The sequence below is a fragment of the Sphaerodactylus townsendi genome, linkage group LG03 (assembly GCF_021028975.2).
Source record: "Sphaerodactylus townsendi isolate TG3544 linkage group LG03, MPM_Stown_v2.3, whole genome shotgun sequence".
NCBI classification, from domain to species: domain Eukaryota; kingdom Metazoa; phylum Chordata; class Lepidosauria; order Squamata; family Sphaerodactylidae; genus Sphaerodactylus; species Sphaerodactylus townsendi.
The window spans coordinates 95,104,981-95,122,428 of record NC_059427.1 but is presented as its reverse complement, the minus strand read 5'-3'; the positions used below and the strand labels follow the sequence as shown (position 1 = coordinate 95,122,428).

Here is a 17,448-nt window from a genome sequence, read left to right as displayed (position 1 = left end):
CAAAAAGCCCTTAGATCTCACTATTGTGTGTCTGATCATTCTCTGTTCCAAAGATGTGTTTAACATTTTTTGGTCTCTAACTTTAAGATGAGGTAGGCAACAGTATCACCTAAAGCAGGCTTTCTCAGATAAGAAAAGGCTCTTTCCACACAGACGATTTAAAATGTTCTGCAAACATTTTAAAAAGAACTGTTTTAACTTTTTTTGTCCGCATAGTATGGAACATTAAAGCATTGCTATTCAAAACAGTTCTTTTTCCCACTGCTCCATCCCACCCACCATTTTCTGCTGCTTGAGATCATCTGCCATTTGTTGTGTGTCCCACAGAGGTTTCCTCTGCTCGCAGCACAGCCACCCACTATTTCAATGTGTAAAGTACATGAATAAAGTTAGTTTTGCCTTCTGATTCTACGCATATGTTATTTTCCTTTTTTTCCCCCAATGAGGTGCCTTGGAGCCTACAAAGACACGGTATGAGAATCGACTGCAGACTAACTGTATTCATGTACTTTACACATTGAAATGGCGGGTGGCTGTGCTGCAAGCAGAGGAAACCTCTGTGGGAGACATAGCATATGGCGGACAGCACGGAGGATCTCAAGCAGCAGACCAAAGTGAGAGCTTGTAAACTGGGTGGGAAAAATAAAACGTTTCCTGCATTCTGCACAGAAAGCCGGGAACATTTTTAAAATGTTTCAGAGAAAAATTTGCTAATTTAGCATTTTCAAAATAAAACGTTTTGAGGAAAAATAAAACATTTTCCAAACACGTGGAGCAAAAAGCTGTATGAAATTCCTGGAAATGCTTTATATTCCAGCCTCAAAATGTTATTTTTGTGTTGTACAGAATTGGCCATTGCCACTTTTGTGAGTAGGAAATAAGGTGTGGTGGGGAGTGATCAGGGTTTAATCAGACCTTAACCAGGATCTGAGTGCCATCTCTGTCCATTTTCAACATGGCTTTCACCCATATGGTCTCATGTCAGTTTTTGTGAGGAAATATTTCCTGTTGACTACATCTGTAAAGTGTTCTGAAGTATGAAGGTCAAAGTGGCCCATTAGAAAGCCAGAAAAACAACCTTTGTTTTCAGCTTCCAGTTAATGGCTTCTAAGGAATGAAGAGCTGTTAATCTGATTAAACTGTTTTGTTCCTTGTTTTTCATTTTCTTTTGGTTTTGAAACCATACAGCTTAATGTAATATAGTAACATTTATTCAAGCACCTTACTGAATATATCCAAGGTGCTTATTAAATGGATTGAAGATTATTAATTCTGAGATTCTATCAGTGGCCATCCTAAACAGAGTTAAACACCCTTCTAATAATCTGAAGGGTACTATTATGCTTTGCTACTCTCTATTTTTGATATTTATACCCTTCTTTTCTCCCCAGTGGGAACACAAAGCAGCTTACAATATCATTTTCTGATCTTTTCTTTTGTCCTTACAATAACCCTGAAAGATAGAGTAGGCCAAAATTGTTCCCAAATCACCCAGTGAGTATTTGTTGCAGAGTAAGGATTGGAACGTGGATCTCCCAGGTCCTAGTCCACTCAAATTGTAACACCACACTGGCTCTCTAAACATACCAAATAATTAGGAGGGCACCTGGTACAGCCATTTGCTAATCTTGGGTTTCCTCGTTGCCTGGAAGGAAAACTCATGGGAATTATTAGAAAACTGCTTAAATTCCACAGTGAAAGGGGGCCAGATGTTAATATAAGTAATAAGTAATGATCACTGAGTGTTTTGTAGAATAGATTCTTCATTAACATTTCTGTCATGTTCTTTAGTTCTAAATTACAATGTGTTAATTAGAAATTTTTCCATTTAAAGATTGAAGGACATGGAGTTTGAGAATGAGCATGTTAGACAGTTCTTTAAACTGTTTCAGTTTTTTAGTTCCCTGTTGCAAATCACCAGGTACTTTAAGGATGCATGCAAATAGACAAAAGTACATGTAAATAACAGACTCATGTAATTTGTGGTTGGTTTTATGGATTTCAAATGCGTTTCAAAGGCCTTTCTGACAAAGCATGTTTTTAATTTCTGATGGAAAATCAAAACAGATGATTGCTATTATTCTTCCATGGAAACAGAGCTCTACAGTCGGAGGGTAGAAGTTCTGAAAAAGTTCCTTCAAAGGTTGTGACCAGCATCACACTTTTAGTAGGGTCTTATAAATTTAGCAACCAGGTAACTTCAAGCAAGTTCATATGCGTGGAGGTGGTCCACCTTAACCCCTAAACATTTAGGATTTTAAAGACTAACAACAATAATTTGAATTGTGTCTGGAAGCCAATTGAAAAAGCATTTGCTTACATATTCATTATGGTAAACTCCTTCCAACACTGGAGTTTATTTATTCATTTAAAAAAAATTTTTATAGTCCAAGATGTGTCAAATATAATTGATCTTATCAGCAAAGTATTTTACAGAGTAAACTGATATGTGTTATTTTCTCCTGAAGATTAAGGAATGAAAAGCCCAGTCCTCACTTTTCACTTAAAAGGAAAGGCCTCTGGAAATCTGAGGAGGAGTATTCCTTAGTTTTTCCACTTTATTTTATACCTGTGTTCAACCTCAAGTGACTAGGTTTCCTTCAGGGCTCTTCCTGCCTGTAGGGAGGCTGCCCTAGTTTGGGTGGCCTCCAAGCAGTATCCAATCATGTGGGAGTAAAATTCTGCCTTAGACATCCAGTTTTTTAGGCACATGGCAAAGACCTTCTTCTTCATCCAAGCACTGGGTTAGCCTTCTTGGAAACCCCTCTACCTTGCTGGTCTGGGAGGTGAGACTGAGGTGGGAGTTATTTTAATGTTTTTATTTTTGTTATTGTTATCTTTTATTTATGATGTTTTATTGTGATTTTTAATGGTTTTTAACCTGTGTAAACTGTCTAGAATTGTGAGTATGAGTCTGGATATAAATGTTTATAAATTAAATAAACAGATGTAACATTTAGCACCCCCTGTCTTCCACAGCACCACCACCTCCTATTTGTTTCTCTACTGTTTCAATGTAGAAAAGGTACAAAGAGATCAACTGCCAGGCCTATCCCTTGACTTCCTGCTGTTCTTCTCCCTGGGGCTGCATCAGCTGCAGCCAGCCTGAGCAGCATAACCCACCTGCCAACTCAGCTGCCACAGCTTTCCCCATATTACTTCTGGAACAGAACCCCTGAGGAGCTGTCAGAAGTTTGATTCCTAGTGAATGATGCAGGAAGGATACAGGCCAGTGAATTCTGCAGTTTATTTTACTGTTGGAAGAAGCCTTCCTGAAGGAGGATAAGAAGAGAAGTGGAGGAAAAATAAGCTCAGACAAGGAGACAATTAAAGAGGGTTTAGTGAACTATTCTACCCCCACACCTGGCTTGAAAACTTACTTTGGTAAATGTTTAGCACTTTCCCTCAGTAATGACTTGTAATGATTGTCTGTCCAAGTGATTTCCAAGCCCGTTTTAGTTTGTAATACTAACTAGGAATTGTCTCTAGTTGTCACTCTCCACTACGTCCTTTGCATGTAATGTATAATTGGAAGAGGAGGCATGAAATTCGCCTTCCCCACATATTTTTTGCAAAAAGACTAGAAAGTAATTAAAATGTCACAAAATGGTAATGATGTACACAATAAAAGAGCTTCTTTTGCATGTCTGTACTCTTCTATATATGTTCCAGGACTATCCAAATACAACTTTCAGCTAAAATCTTTAATGCATTGAAGACCTTTCTGGGAAGTCCTCTGGCTCCATGTTACAAGGGGGATGAGGACTGGGATAGGGGCTCTCAATGCTGCTGCAGAACATGTTGGCATCCACCACTTTTGTTTTTCACTTCAGTATTGTACAATAGTTATAAACTGCTTACAAATTCATCAGTGCAAGAAGTCATAAACTCTCAAACGATATGGCAAATTATAATCTGGACTGAATTTGCTTAAAATCAAGAATTAAATTTGATTAACTTAGTGCTAAATTAAATTTGATTAACTTAGTGCTAAATTAAAGACTGCAGGCATTTTAATGATAAGGGAGAAAAGGTATACAACTGGAGAAAATGTCTGAAAACATCAAGTCACAGTGCTGACTTAGAAAGAGTTACTGGACTGACAGTGACTTCATAAAATCAGCAACCTATGAAGCAGAGTGGCAAGCAGGGAGAAAGCTCAGCACCCACAAATCCCGTATCATTTAGATGCGGGATTTATGGGTGCTGAGCTTTCTCTACTCATAGGACTATGGCGCAGTCGATCAACTCTAAGTCAACACCAATGACCTGAAATGGAGATGCACCTGAATAACCAGGGGCAGCCATTGCTGCCGTGGTGAGCAACTTAGAAAGAGTTACTGGACTGACAGTAACCTATCCTGGTGGCGGTGCACATTTGGCACAACCTCTGGCTTAACAAAAGGGTGCTTTTTTGGTGTGACAACCAGGCAGTGGTACGCGTGGTTAACAGACAGTCGAAAGTAAATGCGTCACCCGAGGTCATCGCGGCTTAGTTAGCAATTTTAGTTCTCCACATGCCTCACTTACAATATTTTCTTTCAAAGCTACTTTAACGTTGCCCAGGTTTTACAGAATATGAGAATCGCTGGCGGCTTTATCTTTCGCCAGCAGGTGGATCGCTTTTCAGCCACTTCTGGCCCCGTAGTGGAGCTGTTTCAGCGGCGACAGTGCCGGGCGGCCCCTCTGGAGCCTTGGCAACAGCGTGGCGTCATCACAGGTGTTTTGGAACTTCGTTGGTCACGCAGGCAGTACGGAAGCGAACGATGCAGCGGGCGCAGACGTCGCGAGCTTCGCTGAAGCACCATGCGACCTCGAGCCGGTCTTTCTGATGAAATTGGACACTGGACTCCTCACCGAGGAATACCTGGTCCGGCTCCATGGGCGAGGGGATACACCTGGGCACTATGCAGGGTGCACCAAAGCGAACATAAACTTTACTGCAGGGTTTAGGGTTTCTAATGGCGTGACCAAAGGCGTTTGTGGTCCGCGCTTAGTGGCTAGATGGTGGCGCGGTGGAATTGGAAACAGGCAGAGGGACCCCTCGAACCTGCAGTCACCAAAGAAGTGTTGAGGGCGGTCAAATGCGAATGTTAAAGGCGAAGGTGTCGCTATGGCGCTTCGCGGCTTTGCTTTTCGCCGCCACCTTCCACTTGGCACCACCAGGGGCCTTCAGGCGGAGTGAACTGGTTAAGCCCCACCAGGGGATGCGACCTTCCCAGCACCAGCTGCTAAAATGGAAAAATCTGCCGTCTGTATGCGAGGGGACATGGCTCTGCACGCAACGGGCCCATTCAAAAACCTACCAAGAGACGCGAGGGCCATAACGGAATCATCATGCCAGCCCTACCGAGGCGAGCGCCACTCTACCCCTCCCCTTATTGAGTAGCTCACGGCACAGGCCTCGGTGGAGTGGCATGCTCCTGGTGCACGAGGATGGGTCCCCTCACCGCCAGGTTCCAGATGCTGGCGGTGTTCAGGGCAATGCCCAAACCGAGGAGCAGAGCTGCGACCGTCACCAGTTCCGGCTTTGCACTTTCATTCAGGAATAGGCGACTGACGACAGCGGCACAAGAAAGGCAACAGGGAGCTCCAGGAGGACATCCGCCAACTTAGGCCGGAGTGGCGTTCGGGGGCTTTTCCGGCTTACATCTGCCCACACCTGACCTGTTGATTTCCCCTCCTCAGTGCCTCCAGAATTAAGCCACAGACTGTCTATCAGCAGGTGTGGAATTAGGTGGGGCACAGCGCCTAAAATCAACAGAGTACAGGACTACTCTGACTACCACGCAATTCGAATGGGGCGGCATCTCCGGTTCGGGCGCCGCGTAAAAGAATCTGCCTGGATGGGGCAGGGGCACATGCTTTGGCATGAGCTAGAGCTTCAAGGTCATCAGTACATTTTTTTCCAACTGGCCACGCGCCCGGTTACCTCCTGGTCATCCACCTTGGGGAGGAGGACCTCCCTGCCAGGTCGGGCCTTGATCTGCGCTTTAACGCGGTAGCAGCATGCAGCTCTCAGGGAACTTTCTGCCAGGCATCGGCCTGGCGGCGACCTTATTCTGGTCCGAGGAAGAATGTTGCAGCAGGCCCATTGGGCGGAGCGGTGGTTCCCCTATGCAGTGGACAGAGGCCTGCAGGAAAGTAAACAAAGGCGGCTGCCAAGGTGGTGCTTTCCCTCCGAGTGGTGGCAGAACACTCGAGGAAATCACCGGGGCGTTCTGGACCTTTTCCAGCCCGGATGGCGGCCCTCACGCCTGTCCCAATGGGGCATGGACTTTACGTGGCTTCTAGTCAGTTCCAGTTTACTCTTCGATGGATTGGTTAAAGATAGAGACAGGCTCAGGCTTGAGAACAGGCTTGGTGAGCTGCAAGGGAGGAGCAGCTTCGTGGGCGGAGTTTTACAAACGGTGAAAATAGCATCTATATAGGGAGAGAAAACTGAGCCTTCCGGCTGGGGCTCCCCAGGCTTGTAGCCCTGTGGTAGGAGGGCGAGTGGGGCGGACAGGCTGGTAGACCGGCAGGCCGAGGGTCAGCTGCCCGATACACCCCAGAAATTAAGGGTTGGGCAGGTTGAAGACGACAGGCCATGACCATATACCGGTCTTAGCCCCGACACCCCAGCAAGCACGCGGGAGGAAAGGCCAGAGGCTGAAATGACCTTGGGCTCAGCGACCGGTGCCCGTCTCCTCAGCATGGTAGGGAAGTGTGGAAGCAGGCAGGAGTATGATCTCTGGGGCTTCCCCTTCCCGCCAGTTTCCCATTCATTGGGATGATGACATGCGACCAGTTTGCAGCCAGCTCTGATGTAAATAGTTCTTTGTTGGGATTATGTTGATGATGTTTGCAATAAACGGATGCGAGACTTCCATTCCTTTCCCAAGCCTGTCGTTGTGAATTGTGGAATTTATTGGCCGAAGGAGTCTCACCATCTGCAGCAAATTAGATGCACCTGAATAACCAGGGCAGCCATTGCCGTGGTGAGTAACATTGCGCGAAAGCAAAATAAAGGCATGCATGGCCTGGGCGGCATGCTGCAGAGAACGAGGTGCAAATGATTGGCTCCCCAGCTTGAAAAGATTGGGAGGCGCCTGGGTATATTAAAGAGCGCCTTCCCGGTCCGGGCGCTTCCCCTTCCCAGCGGTATGTAGTACCAAGCAAAGCGTGGCCCACCGCACCCCTCCCTTTAATTTAGGGGTTCTGGCGGGTTTTTTTTGGGTCCTTATATGCCCAGTCCTGGCGAAGGGTTTGCAACGGTGTCGCACATCTGGGGAGAGGAAGCGAGCCTTCGACGGCTGGGGCTCCCAGGCTTTACAGCCTACTGTGGTAGGGCGAGGTGGGGGGGCCGACGAGGCCCGGCAGGCCGGGTCACACCCGACACCCAGGGGAGTGAAGGGTTAGGAGTTGGGCCGTTAGGCTGACGACCAGTTGGGCTTAACGGTGCCCGACACCCCAGCAAGCCGCGGGGAGGAAGAAGATGGGCTGGGGCGACCTTGGGGCTCAGCCGGTGCCCAATCTCCTTTCCTCCGGCATAGTGAGGAAGTGTGGAAGCAAGCAGGAGTATGATCTCTGGGGCTTCCCTTCCTGCCAGTTTCCCATTCATTGGGATGTGATGTGCGACCCATTTGCCGCCCAGCTCTGATGTAAATAGTTCTTGTTGATATGTTTGATGTTTAATAAACGGGCTGCGGCCCATTCCTTTCCAGCCTGTCGTTGTGGTGTGATTATTGAGCGAAGGGAGTCTCACCATCTGCAGCAAATGTTTTCAGACATTTTCTCCAGTTGTATACCTTTTCTTCCTTAATAACCAAGTTATTTATTTATTTCCCACTTTTCCTTGTAGTTCAAGGTGGCTTACAATAATAGTTAACAACATTTTCAGTTTAAAAGCGAAAATAAAATAACCCCATGATTTTTTTCCATTTCCCCCTGAAAAGATGCTTGCCAATTCAGATTCCCTTTTAAGGAGCCCTCCAATTCACATCCTCAGAGCCAGAACCACAATTGAAAAGGTCCAGGCTCTGATCATTGCCAGACAAACCACCCAAAGCAGTGGGTTAGCCATAGGTGGTGCACAGGGACATATGGAAGAAGACAGCCCTTCATACAGCATGGTATACTGGTTAACTGTAATCTGGAGAGCAAGGTTTGATTCCCCACTCCTCCAGATGAGTGGCAGGCTCTTATCTGGTGAACTGGATTTGTTTCCCTGCTCTGACACATGAAGCTTACTGGGTGATCTTGGGCTAATCACAGTTCTCTCAGAACTCTCTCAGTCCCACCTACCTCACAAGGTGTCTGTTGTGGGGAGAGAAAGGGAAGGAATTTGTACGCCCCTTTGAAACTCCTTACAGTTGAGAAAAGTGGGGTATAAATCCAAACTCCTCTTCTAAATACATAATTTTCTGACTCTGCGTTTGCAGAAATGCTGTGAATTCTGCTGAAGATTGATGATATTCTCAATAACTATCCTCAGACTTCTTCATCCTTGACAGATTACTTAGTAAAACAGCCAGTAATCAATAAAACAGCCTGAGATCAATCAAAATTACATTTTCTTCATGCACATGCTAACTTCTGATAGTTATCAGCTTAAACTTGTTTTATGAGTGGTGCTATTAACTCATATAAATAACAGTTTTCCTAATGCTGCTACCATTTCTAATTGACATTACCTAAATAATGTTCTGTAAATGTTGTGTGATCTGAACATGGATAGCTACTAACATACATGGGAATGTATTCCAGGGCGATTTGTGCATTTCTAAGCCCAAAGGAAGGCACTGAATACAGAAGCATGAGGGTTCTTCCAGGTCTGCCATTTGTGGGCCTCACAACTTCCTGCTGAATTCTTATGAACATTTAGGAAATTATATTCAAGAACCAAAAATTTCAAGGAAATTGGGATATGAAAAATTCTGAAACTGAAACCTACTTCTTTGTCTCTATTTTGTATTTAGCATTCTCAGAGAAGATGTCAACAGACTTACCATTAAACATCAATATCAAAGAACCTCGCTGGGTTCAAAGCACATTTGTTGGACGAGCCAGCCATTTCTTCACTGTAACTGATCCCAGGAATATTTTGCTATCCAATGAACAGTTGGAAAATGCAAGGAAAATTGTGCATGATTACAGGTATGAACTTGAATTTTGCACTTGCCCTGTCTCAACAGTTCAAGGTAGTAACATTCCATACATAACTTAGTAAAACTGACAATAAAATTGCCACAGGAGAAATGGCTTAGGGAGGCCTTAGTGGTAGAGCATCTGCTTGGCATGCAGAAGGTCCCAGATTCAATCCCTGACATCTCCATCTTAAAAGAAAGGTTCAGATGGTAGGCAATATGAAAAGGTTCCACCTAAGATGCTAGAGAGCTGGTACCAATGTAAATAGACAATACTGGAACAATGGTCTGAGATTCATTATAAGGCAGCTTCATGTGTTTAAATATGCTTTCTGAAGGGGTTTCAAGGGAAGAGTATTATCCAGTTGTGATGGAGCTAATAAAAATGTTTCCCCATGTTCATGGTATACAGGCCTGGTACAGTGAAAACTCTGCTGTCTGCTGATCTTGAAGGTAAATATGGAGTAAGCAGTGTTAAGTGTCTATGTAATAATACACATAACCAGTAGAAGAGGAGGAGGAGGAGGAAGAAGAAGAGTTTGGATTTATATCCCCCCTTTCTCTCCTGTAGGAGACTCAAAGGGGCTTACAATCTCCTTGCCCTTCCCCCTTCACAACAAACAACCTGTGAGGTGGGTGGGGCTGAGAGAGCTCTGAAAAGCTGTGACTTGCCTAAGGTCACCCAGCTGGAGTGTGTGGGAGTGCACAGGCTAATCTGAATTCCCAGATAAGCCTCCACAGCTCAAGTGACAGAGCAGGGAATCAAACCCGGTTCCTCCAGATTAGAATGCACCTGCTCTTAACTACTACGCCACTACTGCTCCTCCAGTAACATGAATAATATCCAGAAAATTAACTTCCAAGGATTTGCCCCTCCTTTAGGGCCTGTCACTTCTATATTTATTTATTTTATTATTTATTTAGACATTTATAGCCATTTTTTTCTCTGATGGAGACCCAAAGCAGCTTACATTCATCCTCCCAACTCTGCGAGGTACTTGTGGCTGTGAGAAAGTGAGCTACCCAAGGTCACCCAGCTATCTTCCATAGCAGAGTATGGATCTGATTGTGGCTGCAGATCACTATATGATTCTTTTTACAAACCATAGTGTCCCAGTTCTTTGAAGCTGGGAGAAGCAACTCAGATATTTCTATCCACACTGTTCAGTAAAATATGGAAGGGATGTCAATACAATTGTGAGAATATTATATGCTCACTCTGTATTAGCTCTAAAAAGTTGTTGGCAGCAAGGAATAAGGAAGGAAGTGTAGAAAGGCAGAACAGGAATTGTGGGTATCTGGTGGTCTTCTAGAATTTTGAATTGGAAAATGAGGGGCTTATTATACAACCTAATGTTGCATATTTTCTCCAAATGATCATGCACTAGCACTAGCTGTTTACATGAAAGTAGCTGCTTAAATAAAATCTCTACAGCCATTTCTGTAATTGCAAATGCCTTTCTCAAACCTCCATGATCCTAATGGCTATTTATGGGACTAGCAAGGTTAGAGAAAGGCATTTACCCCTATACAAATGACTGCAGATGTTCTCTTATGAACAACTAGTTCTTTAGACTTTCTTCATGGGTATACAATGTTACAGAGAAAATATGTGCAACTTTTATTTATAAACTATCCTTTAAGTTTCTTACCTAAGAATCCCAGTGTCATAGTTAACTGTTGATATTTGTATATGTTTCTGTTTATCCTAAGACAAGGTATTGTGTCCCCTGGACTGACAGAAGATGAACTGTGGAGGGCAAAATATATCTATGATTCAGCCTTCCATCCAGATACTGGTGAAAAGATGGTTTTGATTGGCCGAATGTCTGCTCAGGTGCCTATGAACATGACTATCACTGGCTGTATGATGACCTTTTATAGGTAAGCAGTAAAACAAAAAAGAGCATAGAATTACACTGCAATCCTAGTTATGAGCCTCTTCTACCATTAAAGTAAGTGGGTATTGATAGTATCAATGATTTTGGTACTGTGGTCCTAGTAAGCAATATTAACTTGAATGCTTTCTATATAAAACAATTAAAATTAAATTTTTGCCTTTTTTCCTACATGTTAATCAGGTGTGTTGATTATAAATTTACCATGGACTTATTTGTAATGTGAAATGTTATTCCTTCTCACCATCTCTCAAATAAACCCTACTTTTCCTCATCACCATGTAGAAGTTCAGGAATTTTTAATTTTACAGATATTTTATGCAGCATACTGAGAGCAAAGCATCAAATCTTCCTTAGTCTGTTTATCATATAATATTATTTTTGAATAGAAGTATAGGAATTATCTTTTCCCATGAGAGAGAGAAAAACCAAAGCAGCCTGATTGTAAACTCACATTTTATTAATTTAAGAGCAGCAGTATTTAAATCACAACTAGAAATTTTTGCATTAAATTAGTCTATTGAATAATAATGAGTATATTAGAGAACCAGTAGAAGAACTCCAGCATTATAGTATTGGAGATGAATCTAAAATGATGTTCACTCACTATTGAAACAAATCTTTCCCTTTTTATTCATCCTTTCTTGTGCAAGAAAATCATAATTTGTGAATGATGGGATACTATATTTGATATATTTAAATGAGATTTCTTGATTCTGAAGTGCCTACATTTCCAAAAACAACATTTTCACTCATTATTATATTATTCTGTGAATGGTATATTTGTACCTTTTCTGTAGCACTGGAACCTTCCAACAAGCTGACATAGTATGGAATATTTTTTCTATTAAAGCATCAACATTTAATTGTAGCATATAAAGAAAATTAATCTAACTTTCTTGTTTTAAGGACTACTCCAGCTGTGGTATTTTGGCAATGGATCAACCAGTCATTCAATGCCATTGTAAACTATACTAATAGGAGTGGAGATGCTCCAATAACTGTCAGGTAAAGTAACGAAAGATAGCTGAAATGGACTGTTCAAATGTGTGCACTTATTTTTTTTAGTTTTCATACAGTATAGTAATACACAGCCACAAAAATTGTTTACATATTTTGCAAACAGAATGGTTGTAGATTAAAATATGTTCTAATAATTAGAGTCTCATGGCAACAGGGTAATCTTGATGAGAACCAAAATAGTCCATTATGACCTCTGCCTCAGAAAGTGAAGAATGGGCTGAGGTGGTAAGTGGCTATGAAATTAGCAAGGTGATATAGATTTTGAGCAGGGGTTAGTCAGTTGCACTTTGGAGGGTTGCTCTTTGGAGGGTACATGTTGCTTCTTCTCAATGGCTTTCAAAAGTTGTAGTAGTGATGGGCTTAGGCTTTTGGATTTTTATTACATCTGCAATGTGGTCTCATAGAATTGCTTGAAGTGATGACATGTAAGCACAATGTAATGGGGGATAGAAGTGTTACTAATTTAATCACATTAATACTTTGCATGAGTGTGTATATGTATGTAGCAATTTTCAAATTCGTCAATCATTTCTCATACATAATCTCAGTAGGACACATGATGCATGACTTCTATCTGATACAAAAAGTGTATGCTAAAAATTATTGGCCTACTGATAATCACATTGATTGGAATAATTTAAACAACTAATTACTCCATTAATTAATTCTAACCTGCTGTGGATGGTGGTAAGTGGGAATCACAGCACTTCGAACTGGCATGCATGTCTGATATTTATAGTCCACAGTATTTCTGATGAAGTATACTATGAGGATTAATAATCCAGTCAAGTGTTTGAAAAATATTTATCTGGGGAAAGGATGGTGTTGATTGGAGATGAAAAGGGGAAAACATGGGAGCTGTTCTTTAGACAGAGGGCAGGTGAGATTGTAGAGTAAGGAGTTGATCACCGTAGGACCATTCAGTGCTGCTTGGTATGTTAAGGCTATACTTGGGTTTCGAGTGAGAGGGAATCATGACTGATATAAAAGAAAATCTTAGGCTGTTTCTGCACGGGCGAGCGAGCAGGGGTGCACTGACATAGTTGCAGTCGGTGTACTCCCTGGGGCCGTTCACACGCCGTTCAGCAAACGGCTTGAGTGCCCCAGCGGCCCACAGGGCATGCCACTTTCCCCCCCATCTTGCTTCCTCTTGGCTGCTGTAGCTGTAGAAAGGCCAGGGAACACAACCCCCTAGCCATTGCAATGCCTTCAGGGACAGAGTGCCAGGAGGTGTGTCCCCTGGCCACACTACAGGGACGTCAGCCAAGAGGAGGTAAGGGGGGGGGAAGTGGCACGGGGAAAACACCACCTTCCACCCAATGCTGTTCATTCGGCACCAGGTGAAAGATGCTGCTTTTCTTAAAAAAAAACTTGCTCATTGAGCGAGTTTTGAAAGCAGTGTTTTCACGCCATTTGGGAGGGCAAGCAGTGCAGCAGCGGCAGCTGTGCAAACAGCACCCCAGGGATGGTGTTTTTACCATCCCTAGGGCGCTGTTTTCTGCCCGTGCAGAAACAGCCTTAGTATCTTCCTCTTCTTCAACTTTTCATTTGCTATGTTAGATATAATCAGGGATGAGGGCATAGTCTGAAAGTATTTGGTGCTTTGTTCTTCATTAAGGTTGCTACAGGCCTACAAGTACTCAGTACTACCTAAGAGACCACTTGAGGTCTCTATATGCCCCTGAAGAAGAGAATAACATATAATTATAGCAAATGATGCCTGTCTTCTCTAAATTGATATATCTAGACTACTCTGTTCCAGTGAAAGCCATAGACTCTTAACATTGCTCCAGGCATTTTAAAAATTAGGACTGTGGAATGAAAAGTATCTTGGGGGAGGGGGAGGAAATAGCTCCCCCATACACAATTCCTGTATTTGTGTTTTGAATTTTCTTTAATCCTGCTTTGCAAGGTAAATATATCAATTGTGTACCATTCTAACAACATTTACTACCACAAAGACAAATAGGTAACACCATTTCAAGCATATAACATTAAAGAAATAATAATACCCTAACCTTGCAGCTCCTGTCCTTTTTGTGGAAATAAGTTATTTAAATCTAGGCCAGTCTATCCATATACCAACTATAAATGTAGCTGTATAGTCCTGACAACTGAGGAACTATGTGCCTCAGTCAGCAGAATAAAATGCTCCAGATTACGCAAGAGAGCAAACTACATAGTGCAGAGTTCCTGATTCCCATTAAAGTGAACCCTCAGCTATATGAAGAAATCAAACTCTATTTTAGCATCCCAGAAAGCTATTCCTCAGGGTTGGAGAAACATCAGGAACATTGTAGAATGGGTGGTTGCAGGGAAGTTCTCATCTATTAGATCACTCAATGTCTCTTTGGGGTTATTTCAAAAGTAATTGCATCAGGATGTGAATACTATGTCAATTCTCAAGGCCCTAGTTCATGGAGCCCTCCGGGGGTGGGCGGTATAAAAGTCAAATTAATAATAATAACAATAATAACAATAATTTATTTATTTATTAAATTTGTAGGCCTCCTCATCCCCGAAGGGCTCGAGGCGGCTCCCAACACGGCTGTTCCCGACAGCAAATAATACAACATAAAAGTTAAACCATTAAAACTCAGCAGCAATCAATAAATACATTAAAAACAGCCAGATTATGTAAACACATATATACACAGGCGCCCGATCTAAAGCCAAGAAAGAAAAGGAAGAAGGAGGGGAGGGGAGGGGAGGGGAGGAGATAGGCAGAGTGCCTCTCACACAGAGTGCCTATCACCCACCACAACCTGCCTCCAACAGGTTCTGTGTTATATGCAGACCAGGCCATCACACATCACTGTTCTAGTCTCTTTGAAAATCTCTACAGAGCCATGATCATTTCACATCTCTGTCACTCACATTAACAGACAGAGTAGCCCAGCCTCCTTTTTGTAAAAGTCCTTCATTCAAACACTTCACTCATTTATTGGGGCTGGGGATTCATATACTGTTCTGTTCAGACACTGCTATCATTTATTCATGTCCTAACAATTACAGCCTGAGATCTTCATTGGTATGTTTGTATATGTGTGTTTCTTTCCTTGAGACAGGCAGCCCACTGGGTTTAACAAACAAGTTAATTTTTAACAGTGAAGAAAGTAAGGTAGAGGTTTTAACATTTCACTTCTATTGAACTTTTAAGTTCCTCTATTCCAGCATCTCTAGATTTTGTGTTACAAATTTACTCTTTTCATTCAGATATCTTTAATCTTATCTTTACCTCAACTTTACACAAACATCTTTTCCCACTCAGCTCTCTAACTGTCAACTGCCAACTCCTCTCTTAACTGCTATTTTCCAGCTATCTCTTCCCAACATTCTCATAGGTTGCTCTTAGAGAGAGGCAAAACCTACCCTGTTTGTCACAGGAACCTAAGACATTAAGTGTAATTTTTGACCAGTAGAAGTTCTAGCTTTGTATTCTTTACTTTTATTTAATTTTGACCTCGCCCTACCCCAGCCAAAGACTGGGCTCAGGGCAGCTTCCAACCCATCAATACAACATAGGTTGGATACAAACATGGTTACTGTAATGCAATAAACAGTGAAAATGACTCAAGTTAGCCCTTAACAATTAAAATATACACTGATTTAATACACTATCATTCTCTGTTCTATTTTCCAAATGGGGGTAAAATCCAATAATTCTGGCTACTTCAGATACAGCACATCCCCCTACTAAACTCTTAAACAGTAAATTAAAGGGAGAGGAAAGACACAAAGGAGGAAAAGAAGGAAAGGGTAGGAAAGGAAAAAGAATGGGTAGGGAAGGAGAAGGACACAGGGAGGGGAGGGGAGGGGGAAAGGAAGGAGAGGGGGTACTGTATTTTGTGGTTTAGCAAAACAAGAATGTGTTTCAGTACCGTGCAAATGATGATTATAAGGTATAAAACTATTTGGTATTTAATGTGCTATTGTGCATATGCAAATACTTTGTTTTGTTTTGTTTTAGCCAGCTGGGAACAGCCTATGTTTCTGCCACCACAGGTGCTGTTGCCACTGCTCTAGGACTTAATGCTTTAACAAAGGTATTTCGGGGGGGGGGGGTTCCCTTTTTTTAAAGACAGGTAATTTTTTTATATAGTTGTCTAGCACATATACAAGTAATTAGTGAAAAATATCCATAGCAAGGAGTCTTCTGGAAATTTAAATACTAACATATTTATTTTGACATATTTGCCATCACTTTTTTTAGTCTTTAAGGTTCCACAAGCCTCTCACTGGCATACATAGTTTTTTTAAAAAATGGTGGCATCTTTGTCACTACGTCACTGCTGGAGAAAAACCTGAAGTGATATAGGGTGACTCTAGGAATCCCTAGAAACTGTGATAAAACTATATGGAAAACCCAGTTTTCTCTGGAAGTGATGTAGCAACATTGAGGTTTTTGCAGGCCCCATCCCCCATGTACCAGCCTCCAATCCTCCTGCCAATTGCCAGGTACAACACTGCAACCTTATGGGTATTGGAGATAACATTAAAAAGGTGGGGAGTTTGAAAGGAAAGGGAACTCAATTTGAAACCAGAATGGTGTTGTTAAGCCAGTGTTTGCTGTTTTAATTGTAGTAAGTGTTTTGCCATATGCATCCCCTGAGTGACTAAACCTAAAATTCTCTTAAGAGAATTATTGTATATGAAAAAATAAAAGTTTGAGAGAAATGTAGTTTTATAGACTGATGTTGGCAGGCAAAAGAGTTGTATATTATTCTGCATGAAAAATACCTAAAGCCTCTTTCATATGGGCTTTTAGCTTCTGAAGCCTGGGTTTTTTTTAAAGGTTTAACATACCTTAAGGATAACATGATAATCTCCTGCAGTAAGTTTTAATCCAGGTTGAAATGTGTGAAACCTTTAAAAATCAATTTGCGTTCAGAAGCCTAAATAGATTTAAAGAGCCAATATGAAAGGGACATAAGCTAGATCAAAGTGTTTATATTGGCCACTGCCTGAGTTTCTAAAGTATAAGTCGAACAGAGCTGGAGAGTTAAAAATAGGGTTGAATTGGAACTTAAATTATAATGCTTTTATTCCCTGATGCAACCTGTGCCAATATTATCATGGACAAACAGGATCTTCAAGGACTTGCAGGAGGCATCTCATTTTCCCCTATTCCATTACTTCCTCTTTCGTTTCCCTTCCACCCTTCATAGCCTATCTCCTTTTCCTTCTTCATTCTCTCCTTCCCACCAACACCCAAACTACAGTTATCTGCACTTGTGGCATTCAGTTTTTTTCTACCCACAGTAGCTTCTAAGGCCTCTCCTTTCCCCAAATTTTCCCTCTTCAGACTGAATTTCAAAATTTCCAGGAATTTCTCATCCTGACCTAGCCAGACCTCATTTTGCTGAGCCTTCCCTCAAAAGCCAAAATAGGCCTGAAAG

At 42.1% G+C, this 17,448-nt stretch overlaps 1 protein-coding gene across 1 annotated transcript in view; it reads left to right on the top strand.

The window, feature by feature from the left end:
* The window catches only part of SFXN1 (sideroflexin 1), a 43,938-nt gene that overhangs the window by 9,728 nt on the left and 16,762 nt on the right, over window positions 1–17,448 (top strand). Inside the window, exons 2-5 of the mRNA XM_048488090.1 lie at window positions 8,961–9,138; window positions 10,842–11,012; window positions 11,936–12,034; window positions 16,020–16,095. Coding sequence (XP_048344047.1) covers window positions 8,975–9,138; window positions 10,842–11,012; window positions 11,936–12,034; window positions 16,020–16,095 — 510 coding nt within the window. The 5' untranslated portion in view covers window positions 8,961–8,974. The remainder of the gene's footprint in view (window positions 1–8,960; window positions 9,139–10,841; window positions 11,013–11,935; window positions 12,035–16,019; window positions 16,096–17,448) is intronic.